The sequence below is a fragment of the Podarcis pityusensis genome, assembly GCF_964106645.2.
Source record: "Podarcis pityusensis genome assembly, chromosome: 2".
Classification (NCBI taxonomy): Eukaryota; Metazoa; Chordata; class Lepidosauria; order Squamata; family Lacertidae; genus Podarcis; species Podarcis pityusensis.
The window spans coordinates 114,058,132-114,074,995 of record NC_138029.1 but is presented as its reverse complement, the minus strand read 5'-3'; the positions used below and the strand labels follow the sequence as shown (position 1 = coordinate 114,074,995).

At 46.2% G+C, this 16,864-nt stretch overlaps 1 protein-coding gene across 1 annotated transcript; it reads left to right on the top strand.

Moving 5' to 3' along the window:
* Positions 1–2,093: 2,093 nt before the first annotated feature.
* Positions 2,094–8,758, top strand: LOC308471804 (natural cytotoxicity triggering receptor 3-like; the record flags this gene model as incomplete). Its single annotated transcript, XM_080996092.1, has 5 exons — positions 2,094–2,136; positions 3,400–3,750; positions 5,764–5,886; positions 6,468–6,511; positions 8,629–8,758. The coding sequence occupies 5 exons, from the start codon at positions 2,094–2,096 to the stop codon at positions 8,740–8,742; spliced, it is 675 nt and encodes a 224-aa protein (XP_080852218.1). The 3' UTR covers positions 8,743–8,758.
* Between the last annotated feature and the right edge of the window lie 8,106 nt (positions 8,759–16,864).

Here is a 16,864-nt window from a genome sequence, read left to right as displayed (position 1 = left end):
GAGGGAAGTAGATCAGAACCAGAAAGCCACTGGAGATAAGAATCGCTTTGCTGAACCCAGTGGTGAAGTTGTGGAATCTCCCAGCTCCAGATGTGGATGCAACATGCTGTATGTTATTACAAAACCAGCATCTCCGGCAAAGAACAAGAAACAAGAAACGCACCGGTCCTAGGCTCTGCTCACAAATCCAACCTCTGCTAAGGAGGGCTGGACTTTCTGAAGTTCCAGAGCTACAGCTGTGGAGCAGATAGAGAATCTGAGGAGATGAAGTGATTCCCCCCCCCCCCCCAGTTGGGAGCTTGCGCAATGCCAGCAAACTGTTCCCTCCCCAAGGAAAATTGCAAAAAGAAGGAGGAGGGAGGAAATCTGTGCCTGTTTATAGAGGGATTTGAGTCAGTTTGCCACAGAGGAGTTCTTGAGAGAATTGTACCGTACTTGAATAACACCTGAAACTGTGCTTAGCGGACTCATAAGGTCACAGGAAAAAACCCGAAGATTATGGTTGCTGATTGTCCCAAAATACTGGCGAGGACACGTGTGAAGGACTCAGGATAAAAAAAACCCCAGCATGGTTAATTTAATTCATTCAATTATTTTCCTTTAAGAAGATTTTTATGTCTCTTGATCAGTGCTTTTTTCCTGGGGGGACGCAGGGGTACGCATACCCCTAAACATTTTGTGAATATAAGTTTGGCCTCATTGAGGGGCAGTATTTCTATGTGAGTAGGAAAATGAGAGTAGTCCTAAACATTTTTTTAAGGAAAAAAAAATACCACTCTTGATTATTAAAAACCTCTAAGAGGCTTATAAAAGTATAAAAGAAAATATTCAGATTGTTGATACAAATATTGCTCTCTTTTTATTATCACAACAATGCTGTGAAGGCGACTGAAAGATGTTGACAAGCTCCAGGAAACCCCACCCACAGCTGACTGGAGATTTGAGCCAAGGTCTCCCTGGTTCTAGTGGACACTCTAACGTTATAGCTCAGTGACTGTCAGTGACTGTAGTCTGACTTGCAAATCATCCCCCAAAGTCTTGGGCAGAGCACCTTTCCCAGGGCTGGAGAAGAAAATTGCAATTCACTTTGGATTTAAAGGCCAACTTTTCACGAGGGCTTGGAAATGCAAGCCGATGTAGAGATGCGGAAAACCGAATTGAAGACTGGAGAAAGGATAAACGGAGAGGAAATCAAAATGGACTTATTTGCCCACCCCCTACTATTAAGGTAAAGGGACCCCTGACCATTAGGTCCAGTCGTGGCCGACTCTGGGGTTGCGGTGCTCATCTCGCTTTATTGGCCGAGGGAGCCGGCGTACAGCTTCCGGGTCATGTGGCCAGCATGACTAAGCCGCTTGTGGTGAACCAGAGCAGCGCATGGAAACACCGTTTACCTTCCCGCTGGAATGGTACCTATTTATCTACTTGTACTTTGACGTGCTTTTGAACTGCTAGGTTAGCAGGAGCAAGGACCGAGCAACAGGAGCTCACCCCGTTGTGGGGATTCAAACCGCCGACCTTCTGATTGGCAAGCCCAAGCAGCTCTGTGGTTTAGACCACAGCGCCACCCACACCCCTACTATTAGAGACCTTTTAACTCAAGAGCTAGTGAACCCGTGGCTTTTCCAGATGTTGTTTGAGTGTCAATTCCAACCAGCCCCAGCCAGCGTGGCTCAGTGTTCAGGGAGGATTGGAGTTATACAACAACAACTTCTGGAGGGGAACACATTCCCCGCCTCTAGTTTAACTGGAGAGGCCAGGGATCAGACGTGGGACATTGTACATACAGAGCATGTTCGCTGAGCTATGGTTGCAAGCGACAGAAAGAGCTGGAAAGCTTTGGTGGACGATGGATGGGCTGGCAAGGTTTGGGGGATGGATTGATCGCCTGCTCCAGTGGCTCCCGGAATGGAAAATGTGAGCTGTGTTTTCCTGTGGACGGGCAGCACCTCTTCCTTCCGGCCACCAGACCACATTTTCCACCATGTGCTCGCCTTCTCCGGAAGCCACTGGTGGAAGCGTGCTATGCGCACTCGGTTTTGTGCTGGCCCCTGTTGCTGTTCAAACCGATTCCTAGGTGCTTCATGTCGACGATGAATCTGGAGTTCTTCTGCTTCTGCTTCACCCTCTGGGCAGGTAAGGAGTGACTATTTCATGTTCCTTCTTCTTGGACATGTGCATTTTCCTGGTCTCTGCTGACTGCTCCAAGGCTCCCCTGGTGTTAGGGTGTCCAAGAGAGAGGGAGGACAGAGCCTTTGTTCTGTTAATAGCCGTATAGAAGAGGGCAGTTTCTTGTAAAAATGCAACTACAATTAATAATAATAATAATAATAATAATAATAATAATAATAATAATAATTTATACCTCGCCCATCTGACTGGGTTTCCCCAGCCACTCTAGGCAGCTCCCGACAAAATATTAAAAATACAATAAAACATCAGACATTAAAAACTTCCCTGAACAGGGCTGCCTTCAGATTATCACTTACATGATTCTAATAACATATTTCAAATCCAAACCAGACTTTTTTGGTTTAGCCGTGTTAAACACTTGTAGCAGGGCTTATGAAGTTGTGTCCTGTGGCAGTTTAAAGACCCATAAATTTATTGTGGTACGTACTTCCACAGGTAATACTTTGTTAGATTCAACCACCAGGCTTCAAGGGTTCACCAGACTTCAATGATACACAAAATATTTGAAACATTACATTACAGTGGTACCTCGGGTTACATACGCTTCAGGTTAAAGAGGCTTCAGGTTGCAGACTCCGCTAACCCAGAAATAGTGCTTCAGGTTAAGAACTTTGCTTCAGGATGAGAACAGAAATCGTGCTCCGGCAGTGCGGCAGCAGCAGGAGGCCCCATTAGCTAAAGTGGTACCTCAGGTTAAGAACAGTTTCAGGTTAAGTACGGACCTGTGGAACGAATTAAGTACTTAACCTGAGGTACCACTGTAATTGATATTGCGATGAATTGTGACAATTGTGTGTCCCAATACAAACAAGTGCAACTATATAGCTGTTTCTGCAGGTGTGGAATCTGCTTGACCACGCTGGACAAATGAGTAGTAGCGTTAACTCTGAGAGCACCAAATATGGTTTCCAAGAACTGAGGAGGATGCACCTCCAGAACGCAGAGGAGGAGTTGAATTGAATTTCTCCCTCATTCCTGCTGCGGTCTAATGCAACTGGAATTATAGCCACATGAGTTTTATTTCCTCCTCTTGACCATGTTGGAAATAAGTTGTGTGTGAACAATGGTGCCTCATTCAGGGACCATTAAGACTGTACAGTTTAGCTATGCTGGGAGGTTAGGCTGGGAGAACTGGTCAAGACCATGAACAACTGGGACTCCTGCCTTTCCTTCTCTCTCACCCCCATCCCATTTCCACTCTCCTAGCTTCCCAGGCTCAAGACCTCCTCATGGTCTCCCAGCCCAGCTCAGCAGAAGGCACAGAAGGCGGTTCTGTCACCTTGCACTGTTCCTACAACTCCACCTCAGAGCCTAAGGTTGGGAGCTTCCGGTGGGTGAAGGAGCCAGGGGTGGAGGTCAGAAAGACCACCCGGGAATTCATGGGAAGGGTGAGTCCCACCTCGGAGCAGGCCTTCCTCTTGGGGAGAAGAGCCGACATAGAGATACGGGATCTGAGACATTACGACTCAGGGGTGTATCGATGCGTGGTGAAGATCCCTGGATTCCAGGAGACACCGGGGAACGGGACTGAGCTTCGCGTGCTTAAAGCTGCAAAAGGTAAAGAGGTTGGGCTCTGTGGAAGGAATGTACAGTGGTACCTCAGGTTACAGACGCTTCAGGTTACAGACTCCGCTAGCCCAGAAATAGTACCTCGGGTTAAGAACTTTACCTCAGGATGAGAACAGAAACCGCGCAGCGGCAGCGGGAGGCCCCATTAGCTACAGTGGTACCTCAGGTTAAGAACAGTTTCAGGTGAAGAACGGACCTCCGGAACGAATTAAGTTCTTAACCCGAGGTACCACTGTAGTTGGTCAGGAGGAAGGAAGGAACTGGGATGGGTTCATTGGGAAAACAGTGGGCTAGACTCAGATGTTGCTGGTTTTATCATAGGAAGTTGCCTTCTACTGAGATAGTCCATCTAGCTCATTATCAGTTTACAGTGGTACATACGCTTCAGGTTACATACGCTTCAGGTTACAGACTCTGCTAACCCAGAAACAGTGCTTCAGGTTAAGAATTTTGCTTCAAGAGAAGAACAGAAATCGGGCTCCGGCGGCACGGCAGCAGCAGGAGGCCCCATGAGCTAAAGTGGTGCTTCAGGTTAAGAACAGTTTCAGGTTAAGAATGGACCTCCGGAACGAATTACGTACTTAACCTGAGGTACCACTGTACTGTAATCTACAGTGACTAGCACAGCTCTGCAGGGTTTCAGGAAAGATGCAGGTGCTCTACTACTCAGCTACAGGCCTTCCCTGTCGCTTGAAGCTGCTTGTGTAGAAAGTGCTGGGGTGTAGTACTTCTGGATTTTCTGTGTGGACAGTAAGTTGGGGGTGAAGAATTGATATATTTCAGGAACGGGTGAGGGAGCTGGGTATGTTTAGCCTGTGTAAGAGGAGACTAGGAGGAGAAATGAGAGCCATCTCCAAATATGGTGCATGCTCTAGTTATCTCCCGCTTGGACTACTGCAATGCGCTCTATGTGGGGCTACCTTTGAAGGTGACCCAGAAACTACAACTAATGCAGAATGTGGCAGCTAGACTGGTGACTGGGAGCTGCTGCCGAGACCATATAACACCGGTCATGAAATACCTACATTGGCTCCCAGTATGTTTCCGAGCACAATTCAAAGTGTTGGTGCTGACCTTTAAAGCCCTAAGCAGCCTCGGCCCAGTATACCTGAAGGAGCGTCTCCACCGCCATCGTTCTGCCCGGACACTGAGGTCCAGCTCCGAGGGCCTTCTGGCGGTTCCCTCACTGCGAGAAGTGAGGTTTACAGGGAACCAGGCAGAGGGCCTTCTCGGTAGTGGCGCCCTCCCTGTGGAACGCCCTCTCACCAGATGTCAAAGAGAAAAACAACTACCAGACTTTTAGAAGACATCTGAAGGCAGCCCTCAGTGTCCGGGTAGAACGATGGAGGTGGAGACGCTCCTTCAGGTATACAGGACCGAGGCCGTTTAGGGCTTTAAAGGTCAGTATCAACACTTTGAATTGTGCTCGGAAACGTACTGGGAGCCAATGTAGGTTTTTTAAAGACCGGTGTTATGTGGTCTTGATGGCTACTCCCAGTCATTAGTCTGGCTGCTGCATTCTGGGTTAGTTGTAATTTCTAAGGACCGGCTGCTGCTTTGAGGTTCTCCCCTAGATTGGATGGGCAGCAGTGATGTCACTGAATGTTCCCAAATATTCTAACTGCTAAGGGGAAAGGCCATTCTCAGGGTGTGATAACATGTGCTACATGAGAAATAGACAGTTGGTTGTTCTGTCTGAGAGGGAAAAACCCCATGCAAGGCCAAAGGACAAGACTGTGTTTTCTTGTTGGCGGCAATGAGGCAAGAGATTCTCTGTGCTAGTGTATAAAAATGCCCAGAGGAACATCTAAAGTTAAAAAGAAAGAATAGAAACCGCAACAGCAATCCAGCAGGATCTGTTGAATTTAATTTGAAATTTTCTCACAATGTCTTCCTGTATTGCGGCACTGTGTACATATGTGGGTGAGTGTGCCTTATAACATTTTGTTACCTTGATTCTGAAGTTTGATGATGTAATACCCCGTTTATTCTCTCTCCTAGGAGATCCTAAGAAACCTGATGAAAATAGCACACATTCCATAGCGCTTTGGGCAGGCCTCAGCTCAGCCCTGGCGGTTTTTGTAGTTTCTCCTCTGATAGTGCTCTACTGTAGGAACAGACAAGGTGAGCAAGGTGACTGGAGCTTATCTCTAAACCAGAGATGAGCATTTGACAGACCTGGGGGTTGAAGGCAGGGTGGATAAAAATCAATGCTTTTTTTTAAAAAATGGATTTTTAAAAAATTTAAATCGGATTTTTCAAAAATTTAAATCAGATTTTTTAAATTTAAATTGGATTTTTAAAATAAAATGCTTTTGGAGGAAAAATCTTCCTAAAGATAGTTTTCTGTTTAAGTTACATTGTAGTCCAAAGGCTATTCATCAGGAAATAAGGATTTGTTTTAAGTTTTTCATGTGTGCTAAAACTCTGGCTTTTTTTAAAAATAAAAAAACCATTTAACCACATCAAGTTAACAAACATGGATACATATGCTATAATGTTATTGTTTTAGTTAAATAAATTGTTATTAAGAAAATGATATTATGTTGACGTCCAAAACACCTGGAGGGCACCAGCTTGGTGAAAGCTGCTATAGTGTAGCAAAGAGACAGGAACCAAAAATAGGCCTCCTATGGGTTATACTTAGAGGAAAATTTGTTCGGATTGCATCTCGATCGCTACATTTTACGAAACTGAATTTGCAGGTCGCCGCCAAGCAAGAGGATCCGGGACGAAACGCCTGAGTCAGGTAAGCCCTGAGCTTAAAAACAGTCAGGCCTGCAAGTGTAGCGCTCAGAAACCTGGCTCCAAGCTGGATACGGTTGGGAGGCAGAAGGGCTGCAGTTCAGTCGCAGATACTTCATGGCATGGCAAAGGTCTCAGGTCTGATACCCGATATCTGCAGCATAGCTGTCAACCTTCCCTTTTTTTGCGGGAAATTCCCTTATTCCAGCGCCGTTTCCCACTGCTTCCTGCTGCTATCCCGGATTGTTGGATATCCCGTAGACTGTCCCCGGGACAGGTGAGGCTGCTGATCCCTTATTTTCAAATCTGAAAGTTGACAGCTATAATCTGCAGACTGGCTTGTGCTTGAAACACAGTTAGCTAGCATAGATAATACTAGACAGGCAAGTTTGGAAACTGGGAGGAGGTTGGAGAGGTGAGGCAGAACTGATGTAGTCTCTAGCCCAGAGGTTTTCAACCTTTCTGAGTCTACGGCTCCCTTGAGCAACTACAGTGGTACCTCGGGTTACAGACACTTCAGGTTACAGACTCCGCTAACCCAGTTACAGATAGGTAGCCGTGTTGGTCTGCCATAGTCAAAATAAAAAAAATCCTTCCAGTAGCACCTTTAAGACCAACTAAGTTAGTTCTTGGTATGAGCTTTCGTGTGCAAGCACACTTCTTCAGATACACTTGCACACGAAAGCTCATACCAAGAACTAACTTAGTTGGTCTTAAAGGTGCTACTGGAAGGATTTTTTTTATTTCCGCTAACCCAGAAATAGTACCTCGGGTTAAGAACTTTACCTCAGGATGAGAACAGAAGTCATGCACCAGCAGTGTGGCGGCAGCGGGAGGCCCCATTAGCTAAAGTGGTACCTCAGGTTAAGAACAGTTTTGGGTTAAGAACAGACCTCCGGAACGAATTAAGTACTTAACCCGAGGTACCACTGTAAGGGACGTGGGTGGCGCTGTGGGTTAAACCACAGAGCCTAGGACTTGCCGATCAGAAGGTTCGAATCCCCGCGACGGGGTGAGCTCCCGTTGCTCGGTCCCTGCTCCTGCCGACCTAGCAGTTCAAAAGCACGTCAAAGTGCAAGTAGATAAATAGGAACCGCTCCGGCGGGAAGGTAAACGGTGTTTCCATGCGCTGCCTCTGGTTCGCCAGAAGCGGCTTCGTCATGCTGGCCACATGACCCGGAAGCTGTACGCCGGCTCCCTCGGCCAGTAAAGCGAGATGAGCACCGCAACCCCAGAGTCGGTCACGACTGGACCTAATGGTCAGGGGTCCCTTTACCTTTACCTTACCACTGTATATCCATTTTTTTTTTGCAAGCGGTCTCCCCCAGTGTAGTGCATTTTTGTACGCCACTTCCCCTAACGCACTTGGTTTAAGACACACTTCGCCCAGATGTGCTCATTGTTCAATACATAGAATCGTAGAGTTGGAAGGGACCCCATAGGATCATCTAGTCCAACCCAAATATGAAGCCGCCTCATACAGGGTTCAAGCCTGCAACCTTGGCGTTATCAGTACCTAACCAACTGACCTATCCAGGCTATCTTTGGGCTGGAGACCTGCACTGCAAAATTCAGAGAAAAGCAAATTTAGAAGAACAGCTATCTTTTGGTTTTGCATATTGTTTTAGGAAGTGAGAATTAGGTATGTTGGCAATGAAATGAGAACCAAATTTCTCTGCCACCCCTGGACGGGTGCATTAATTACTCCCCGCATCCCTGGAAAAAACAATACAGTGAAACCTCAGCTGCCAAATGCCTCCCTTTGGAACACTTTGGCTGCCGAACGCCAAAAACCTAGAAATTGCTGCTTTGGTTTTCGAACAATTTTCAGAAGCTGAACGGCTTCCGGGGAGTTTTTTCTTCTTTTCTCTCCACTGACTTTGCCAACCACCCTTTGATCCTTGGTTGTTGAACGTTTCGGAAGTCGAACAGTTTCCTGGAACGGATTACGTTCGTCAACCAAGGTTTGACTGTAATTGCCGTGATTGTAGTAAGGGTGATCCGAAGGAGCGGTAACTTGCTAGAGGCCTAATGGCTGATGTTGTGGCTTTACCAGTGTTCAGGAAACATCTGGGGGAAGCTCACAAACGATGACACTGATTCCTTGACCTCTTTCCATAGGACAAGAAGGCAGAGTCAACGGCAGATCTGAATTATTCAGAGGTCATCGTGAAGAAGGCGGGGAAATCCAAGCGTCAAAGCGAAAAGGTCACATATGCTTCCATACGTGTATAGTCTTTTTTTAAAAAAAATATTTTTATTGCATTTTGAAAGTTACAGAGAAAAGAGAAAAAGAATAAAAGAAAAAATACAAAAAAAGAGGGGGGTAGAATTTAAAAGATATGTGTACAGTGGTACCTTGGGTTACAAATGCTTCGGGTTACAAACGCTGCTAACCCAGAAGTAGTACCTCGGGTTAAGAACTTTGCCTCAGGATGAGAACAGAAATTGTGTGGTGGCGGCTTGGCGGCAGCAGGAGGCCCCATTAGTGAAAGTGAGCCTCAGGTTAGGAACGGTTTCGGGTTAAGAACGGACCTCCAGAACGAATTGAATTAAGTTTGCAACCCGAGGTACCACTGTATAGTCTTGGAGTAAGTGCCGTCATCCTCGAACCTACAGTAATTCCTCAACTTCCTGGCCCCTCCACTGACTGCTTGAAAATGGCTAATTCTTTTGGTGGGTCACCTAATGATTTGTCTGTCTGTTGGTAGCAATTGTAATGTGTTGGGCTAGATTTGCATCCCATAGAATTCAAGACGTAATGCGGGAAAATGAAAGAAATAAAAGAAACAATAAAACCCCCAATTAAAAATCAATATGAATATTTGACACGGGCATGCTGTAGACCACCTGGGTGAAACTCACGTGCCACAGTTTGGGAATCCCTGCTCTATGTACATTCCTGATAGCAGGATTTTGATTTGTGGCAGCTTGAAAGCCAGGAGAGGAATAAGGATGGAAAAACTGCCATTTCCTCCCACTTGGGTGACTTAAAGCAAAAACAAATGGGAAGGATGTAGAAATGTTTAGCACAACTTCGAGAAAGGTTTACCTTGGAATGAACTGTTTAAAAATGTAATGTTTAAATTCTGTTTTTCCAGATTTTGCTTCAGTGCTGTAAATTATTGGCTAAGAATAACAAGTCATATTCAACCACAGTTTTGGTAATAATGATGATGATGATAATTATAATGCATATTTTTCTGTATCAGCAAAAACAACCAACTGAGATGTATAGAATTCAAGACCCAATAATATAAAATCATTCACTTCCTGCCTTATACAGATACCTATATACAAATGCTGATTAAAGGTTTTATTTTGCTTGCTACTCCTTTGACATTCTGGATTGGTATTTCAATTCATATTATGTTCTCCTGGATTCTATACAGTTGTACCTTGGAAGTCAAACAGAATCCATTCCAGAAGTCCGTTCGACTTCCAAAAAGTTCAGAAACCAAAGCGCGACTTCTGACTGGCTGCAGGAGCATCCTGCAGCCAATTGGAAGCCACGATGGACGTTTGGCTTCTGAAAATTGTTCAGAAACCGGAACACTCACTTCCGGGTTTGCGGCATTTGGGAGCCAATTTGTGCAGGAGCCAAGGCGTTTAAGATCCAAGGTAGGACCATAGATGTCAACCGTCCCTTATTTGGCGGGAAACTCCCTTATCCCAGCGCCGTGTCCCGCTGCTGTCCCTTATTGATGATGTCCCTTAAATTTCCCGGGTTTCAAAGGAAGCAGCTCCTCTCCCTCCCTCCCTGCCAGCGAGGGAGGAGGGAGGCTCCAACTGCGTTGCTTGGCTGCGTTGCTCACCCAATAAGGAGTCTAAGAACGACTGGGGGGTGGAGCTTGCATGCCTTGTGCCGATCAAATCGGCCGCGTTGCCTGGGGACTTGCCTTTGCTCAGCGCTTCCCAGCAGAGATGTGACAGTGGTTTTCCTTGCTGCATCCCCTTTGCCGGGTTGCTGCGCTGTGGGAACCACCGCTTGAGGCTTCGTTTGGCTGCTGGCTGGGCTTTCTGCCTTTGGCTCGGAGGGGCTCAGAAGTTGAACATACCTGTGCTTCGAAAATCCCTTATTTTGGCTGCTGATCCCTTATTTTCAAATCTGTAAGTTGACAGCTATGGGTAGGACTGTATTTGCCTTTGTTCCAAAAACATGCACCTTCCCATAACTATTTCAGTCATATAGTGGTATATTCTTTCTCCCCCATATTTAAAATATTTTAATGCAGGTCTAGCCCTACCATTGGACAAAGTGAAGTGGCCCCCTCAGGCAGCTGATTCTTTGTGTCATGAAAAGGCAGCAGAATGTTAGCTATTTAATGTCTCATTATTCTGCCCCACCCCATCCTTTCCCCCCCTGCTGCCACAGAGAGAGAAAGATGTGCTTGTGAAATATTTTTCCTCAGGTATCAAAATTATTTCGGACTCGGGTACTTGATGGACCTCGGCTTGGATAGGCAGTGGCGTTGTCTGCCCCACCTCAGGCATCAAAATTGTTGTTGTTGTTGAGTTGTTTAGTCGTGTCCGACTCTTCGTGACCCCATGGACCAGAGCACGCCAGGCACTCCTGTCTTCCACTGCCTCCCGCAGTTTGGTCTAACTCATGCTGGTAGCTTTGAGAAAACTGTCCAACCATCTTGTCCTCTGTCGTCCCCTTCTCCTTGTGCCCTCCATCTTTCCCAACATCAGGGTCTTTTCCAGGGAGTCTTCTCTTCTCATGAGGTGGCCAAAGTACTGGAGTCTCAGCTTCAGGATCTGTCCTTCCAGTGAGCACTCAGGGCTGATTTCCTTCAGAATGGAGAGGTTTGATCTTCTTGCAGTCCATGGGACTCTCAAGAGTCTCCTCCAGCACCATAATTCAAAAGCATCAATTCTTTGGCAATCAGCCTTCCTTATGGTCCAGCTCTCACTTCCATACATCAAAATTACTTGAGCAAAAATTTGCTTTTTTAGACAGTTGGAGACCAAGGAGAGAGACTTATGAGGGAAGACTGAGGAGGAGGAGGGGGAAAGGGTGAGTAAAAAAAGAAGATGGAAAAACTTCATTCAGAGGCAACAGAGGGTGCTATTCTCCACCTTTCATGAGCGATTCTACCCCTCTCCCTTTGAAAGATAGTGGCACAGATATGGCAGCAATTCTAACATTTTACCGGCAGGTGTCAGTGTCTTCTGGCTGTCACAAAGGTACCTTTTGGCTGAGGCCGAAAGCAAATGCAGCTATGGCTGAATAAAGGGACAGCGTAGAGTGTTTTTGAGGTTGTACAAGGTGTTAGAGATGTTGTTGCCCTGTGGGTGGGAGGTCGGATAAACTCCTCTTGTTCACCGATCTTGCAGGGTTTTGTAATAATAATAATAATAATAATAGTAATAATAATAATAATAATAATAATAACAACAACAACAACAAAATTAAAAAAAAATATTTATACCCCGCCCTTCCCTGTTCAAAAACCGGGCTCAAGGGAGCTAACAACAAATTTAAAACACTTAAATTATAAAAGCAGCATAAAATACAGTATAAAAACATGAATAACAATGAAATTCAAAAATCAATTTGATAATCCCCAGGGCTAGCTGGCTGAATTGGTCCTACTTGGGCCAGCGAGGAGGCCAGGGGAGAATTAGCTGTGGGGTCTCAGAGTGGGTGATCTTCATAAAAGGGGAGGGGGAGGGAAGAGAAGGGGAATAAAAGATCAAGCTGAATTCAAATTAAAGGCCAGGCGGAATAGCTCTGTCTTACAGGCCCGACGGAAGGAGGTTAAATCCTGAAGGGCCCTGGTCTCATGGGACAGAGCATTCCACCAGGTCGGAGCCATCACTGAAAAGGCCCTGGGATAGTCTGACTTCCTTAGGGCCTGGGACCTCTAAACTATGGTTATTCATGGACCTCAAAAGCCTGCAAAAACTGATGGACCAGAGATAACACTGGGGCAAACTAAATCGCAGAACCATAGAGTTGGAAGGGATCCCAAGGGGCATCTAGTCCAACCCCCTGCAATGTAGGAATCTCAGATAAAGCATCCATGACAGGTGGCCCTCCAACCTCTGTTTAGAAACCTCCAAGGAAGGAGAGTCCACCACCTCCCGTGGGAGTCCATCCCACTGCTGAACAGCTCTTGCTGCCGGAAAGTTTATCCGAATGTGTCAGGGGTTCAGGAGCAGAGGCAAGGGCAAGGGAGGAAACAGAGAGCGAGGGGGAGGAGGCAGAAGAAAAGATGAGTGATGACGACGACCCGAGATCTCCGAGTCTTTCCAGTGAATCAGAAGATTCACAGAAAGGAGCACCAGGGGCCAGGGCAAGGGGGGAGCCTAGGGGGACACCCCAGGAAGATAGAGCCAGAGGGGACTCAGAGGGGAGCAGTTGGAAATCGGGACCAGCGTCACCGCCAGAGAGCAGGGAAGAGGAAGGGCGCCAGGGATCAAGCGCTGGCAGCTCACAACAGGGGGGAGGGCACGAGTCAGGAGTGGCCACACCTCCATCGGGGAGCGAAGAAACGGTCAGACGGAAGGTGGAAGGTTGGGCGCGCGCGCCAAGTTCAAATGCACAGGAAGGTGGCGCAGTAGGCAGCCCGGAAAGGGAGCCAGGTCCTAAAGCCCGCCGAAAGGAGGGAGAAGAGTCAGGGGGGTCAGCGTCAGCGTCAGAGGAATCCCGGAAGGAAGAGACCCCGGGGGGCAGAGGGACCCAGAGAAGAACAGTCAGGCGGAAAAGGTGGAGCAAGGCTAGGATATTAAGTTGGTGTACAAGGGGCGGAGACTCAGATGGAGCTTCGCCGATCTAACCATTAGACGTAGGGTTGCACGCAGCAGCTTGAGAATGGAAACTGTAACTCAATAAAGACTTTTATTTAATGATCGCTGGCTAGCGTGATCCTCTGTGAGCTAGGATCTGGAAGCAACTCTGACAGAATGTTTAGTCGGAATCCCCTTTCTTGCATCTTGAAGCCATGGGTTCGAGTCCTACCTTCCAGAGTAGGAGGAAATAAGCATGCTCGCTCCTCCATGGGACAGCCCTTAAGATATTTGAAGATGGCTGTCATATCTCCTCTCAGTCTCCTTTTTTCCAGGCTAAACATACCCAGCTCCTTCAACCGCTCCTCATAAGGCTCAGTTTCCAGACCCTTGATCATCTTGGTTGCCCTCCTCTGCACATGTTCCAGCTTAACATCCTTCTTAAATGGTGGTGTCCAGAATTGGACACAGCATTCCAGGTGTGGTCTGCCCAAGGCAGAATAGAGTGGGATAATTACTTCCCTTGATCTGGACACTATACTTCTCTTGATGCAGCCTAGAATAACATTCGCTTTTTTTGCTGCTGCATCACACTGTTGACACTTGTTAAACTTGTGGTCCACCAAGACCCCTAGATCCTTTTCACACGTACCGCTAGTAAGCCAGGTGTCCCCCATCCTATATTTGTGTATCGTGTGTGGGAATGTTTAGGGATGCGGGGAAGGATATATTGTCTAAGATATCCTATCCCAACTTGTCTTTACAAGTTCAGCAAAATCAGCAGAGTTAACATTCCCCCTTTTAAACACACTCACAGCAGATAGCTTGCTCAGACTCATTAGAGCCTCTGTAAATATTTCCTGGTATTTTCCCTGTTTAATCCCTCCTAAAATAAGACGCCACACAGTCTTCTGTAAAGTATAAAATGTTTACTGACAAGTAATCATCTGTTCATACAATGGTTCCCAGAAGGCAGACTTAAAAGGTTAGAACATAGTTTAAATGTGGTGACTATTTCCTTATGGGAGAAAGCCCCCCTTTTCTTCTCTTGGCCTGGAGCCAAGGGTGCATCTTAGTAGTAGTGCTGTTGTTAAGATGGCATCGATAGAGACAAGAGAGACAAGATGGTCGCCAGCCTGTGGTTCTGGTTCTTTCTGTTGGATTCTTAAGCCTTATCAGAGGAAACTGGCCACTCTCCAGGCACTCGGCTTAAGCTCCTTGTTGATCTCCCCGTCTGCGTCTCCCGGCAGGATACAGGCTAGGTCACTATCGGCGATCCTCCTCAAGCGTGAGAAGAACACACCACTCTTCCCTCCTCCCTGCCTCCCCCAGGGAGGGGAAAGAGACAGACAGAAATGTATTTACATGTCTTTATTTCTGTCCTTGCAGCAGTACAGAGAAACGCGTCTGTACTCAACAGACTCCAACAGTAGAGAGAGAAAACTCCACCCCTGTACTTCCAGTACAGGTCAGATGACACTCTGAGCTAACATCCGGTGCTCAGTACAGTGAATAGACTGCCCCTTTGTTCCCATGGTCCAGTCCCAAACATCAACATCCTGTTTTGCATTCCAGCCACCTGCAGCTCGCTCTCGCATTGCTGCTTTTCCGTAACACTTTCTACTTCAGGAGAGGCCATGTCCATGTCAAGTTACACATAGGAAATTTCGTCTCAGTCCTGGAAAGCAGGAAGTTCCTGCTGGAGGACTGAGACAACCTTCATGTCTACTCTAGTAATGTTGTGTTTGACTGCACCTGATTCTTACATCCCACATCAGGTTCTTCCCGCCTAAGTGGGAACATTTGTCCCTGTTGAACTTTGTTTTGTTAGCTTGGACCCCATTCTCCAGTTTTTTAAGGTAATTTGGAATTCAGATTCTGTCTTCTAAGGAATTAGCTACCCCTCCCAGTTTGGTGCCATCTGCGAATGAGTGTGTTGTTCAGTGGGGAAGTTACTGGTGTGTCTTGTCAACTCCCTCTTAAACTAATTTACGAGCGTGTCTGTGTGGCAGATTCAAAGCAGTTTAAATGTCATCCCGAAAACTTCTGTCCTGTGAGGGTGGCTAAGGACCTTTAACAGAGAACGACCAGAGTCATCAGCAAACTGCAAATCCCAGAATGCCTCGGGGCAACCATGGCGGTGGAAGGAAAAGAATTGGACCCACTGATTCCATAATAAAGCTCCACCTGGAAGAATCCTGTGTCCCACACAATTCATACTTTCAGAACTTCATCTGCCTTACTGACTTATCCCCAGACAGTGGATCTTCCTTCACGTTACATCAGGATGATTGGATAATGTCTACTTTGATTCACCAGGTGTTATCCCAGAATGCCCTGAGTCGGAGGCTTCAGTTGGGGCAGAAAACTGAACTCAAAGAAACCACTCCAGTAAGAATAATAAAAATGAAAAACTCTACTGCTCTGGAGGACCAAGACGGTGGTGGATGCCTGGATTAACCTGAGAAAGGGGCCATGGATCTTAACAACCACAAGCAAGCAACCAAACAAACCTGGATTTACAAAGTGCTGCAAATGAGAAAAATGATTTCTCCCCATAACACACACAAATGGATTTACAAAGTACCCCACTGGGATTATAAGGACATGGCAAGGAGGCATTTTGGCACTGAATTCAGTGCGGACCATTTCCATTTTACTCCATTGTGGTTTTCCTGGTGAATTTCACCCCCCCCACCCCCACCCTTGTAAAGGGAGCCATTTGGCCTCTAGTTTTTAATATTCAGGGCTTCCTTCCTTCTGTAAACTGAACATCACAAGACTATGTCCTTGTTTCTTTTAAAGTTATTGATTATATCCTGCCTGAGACACTGAAGAGGAAGGAAAAGCAGTGCCTTTTTTAAACATTATTCTAGACTTTAGAGGAAGGAAGCCAGGGCAAAAAAGATGTGGTTTTGAGAATTCATTGTCATGGCGGATTTGTTTTACGGGGGCCCCAGACTCCATCATTTGTCACTGTTGTGCTTAATTTAAGGATCCTCCTCTCTGTCATTGGCTGCTTGTGTGGTGTTGAGAAAATTATGCTGGTGTCCTTTCAATCAATGGGGCCGCCAACTATCCACGACTTATAGCAGAAATGAAACAATAGTCAAGTGACGCTTCAGAGGCTATGTAGCAAATGTATTTGTGGATTGTGAAGAATGATTTATTTGATGGACTTTAGCCCCCCCAAAGGTTACACCACAATAAATTTGTTAGTCTTGAATGTGCTCATGCCGTTCCTTTTTGTTGCTTTGCTCGGATTTCACTACGGTCTGCTTCGCAGGGTCGTTGTGAGGATCAAAGACCACAAAACAAATAAAAATGCAAAATTCATTCCATTTTCAGGGAAATTAATTGCAAAAATATTGGCCAGGAGGAAATCAGTGCTAAAATGCTGGCGTATTTTCGTGAGGATTAAAGTAAAATAAAAATAAAAATGCTGCAGAAATGTGGAGAACTGAAAGTATGATTGAATGAAGACAAACTGAGGGAACGAAAATGGACAGATTCGTCCATCCGTAGTGGTAGAGCCTATGAAGATCCCAGGTTCACTTCCCAGCGTCTTCAAGTAGGGATGGAAGAATCCTGTCTAAAATCTATGTAGAACTGCTGCCAATTA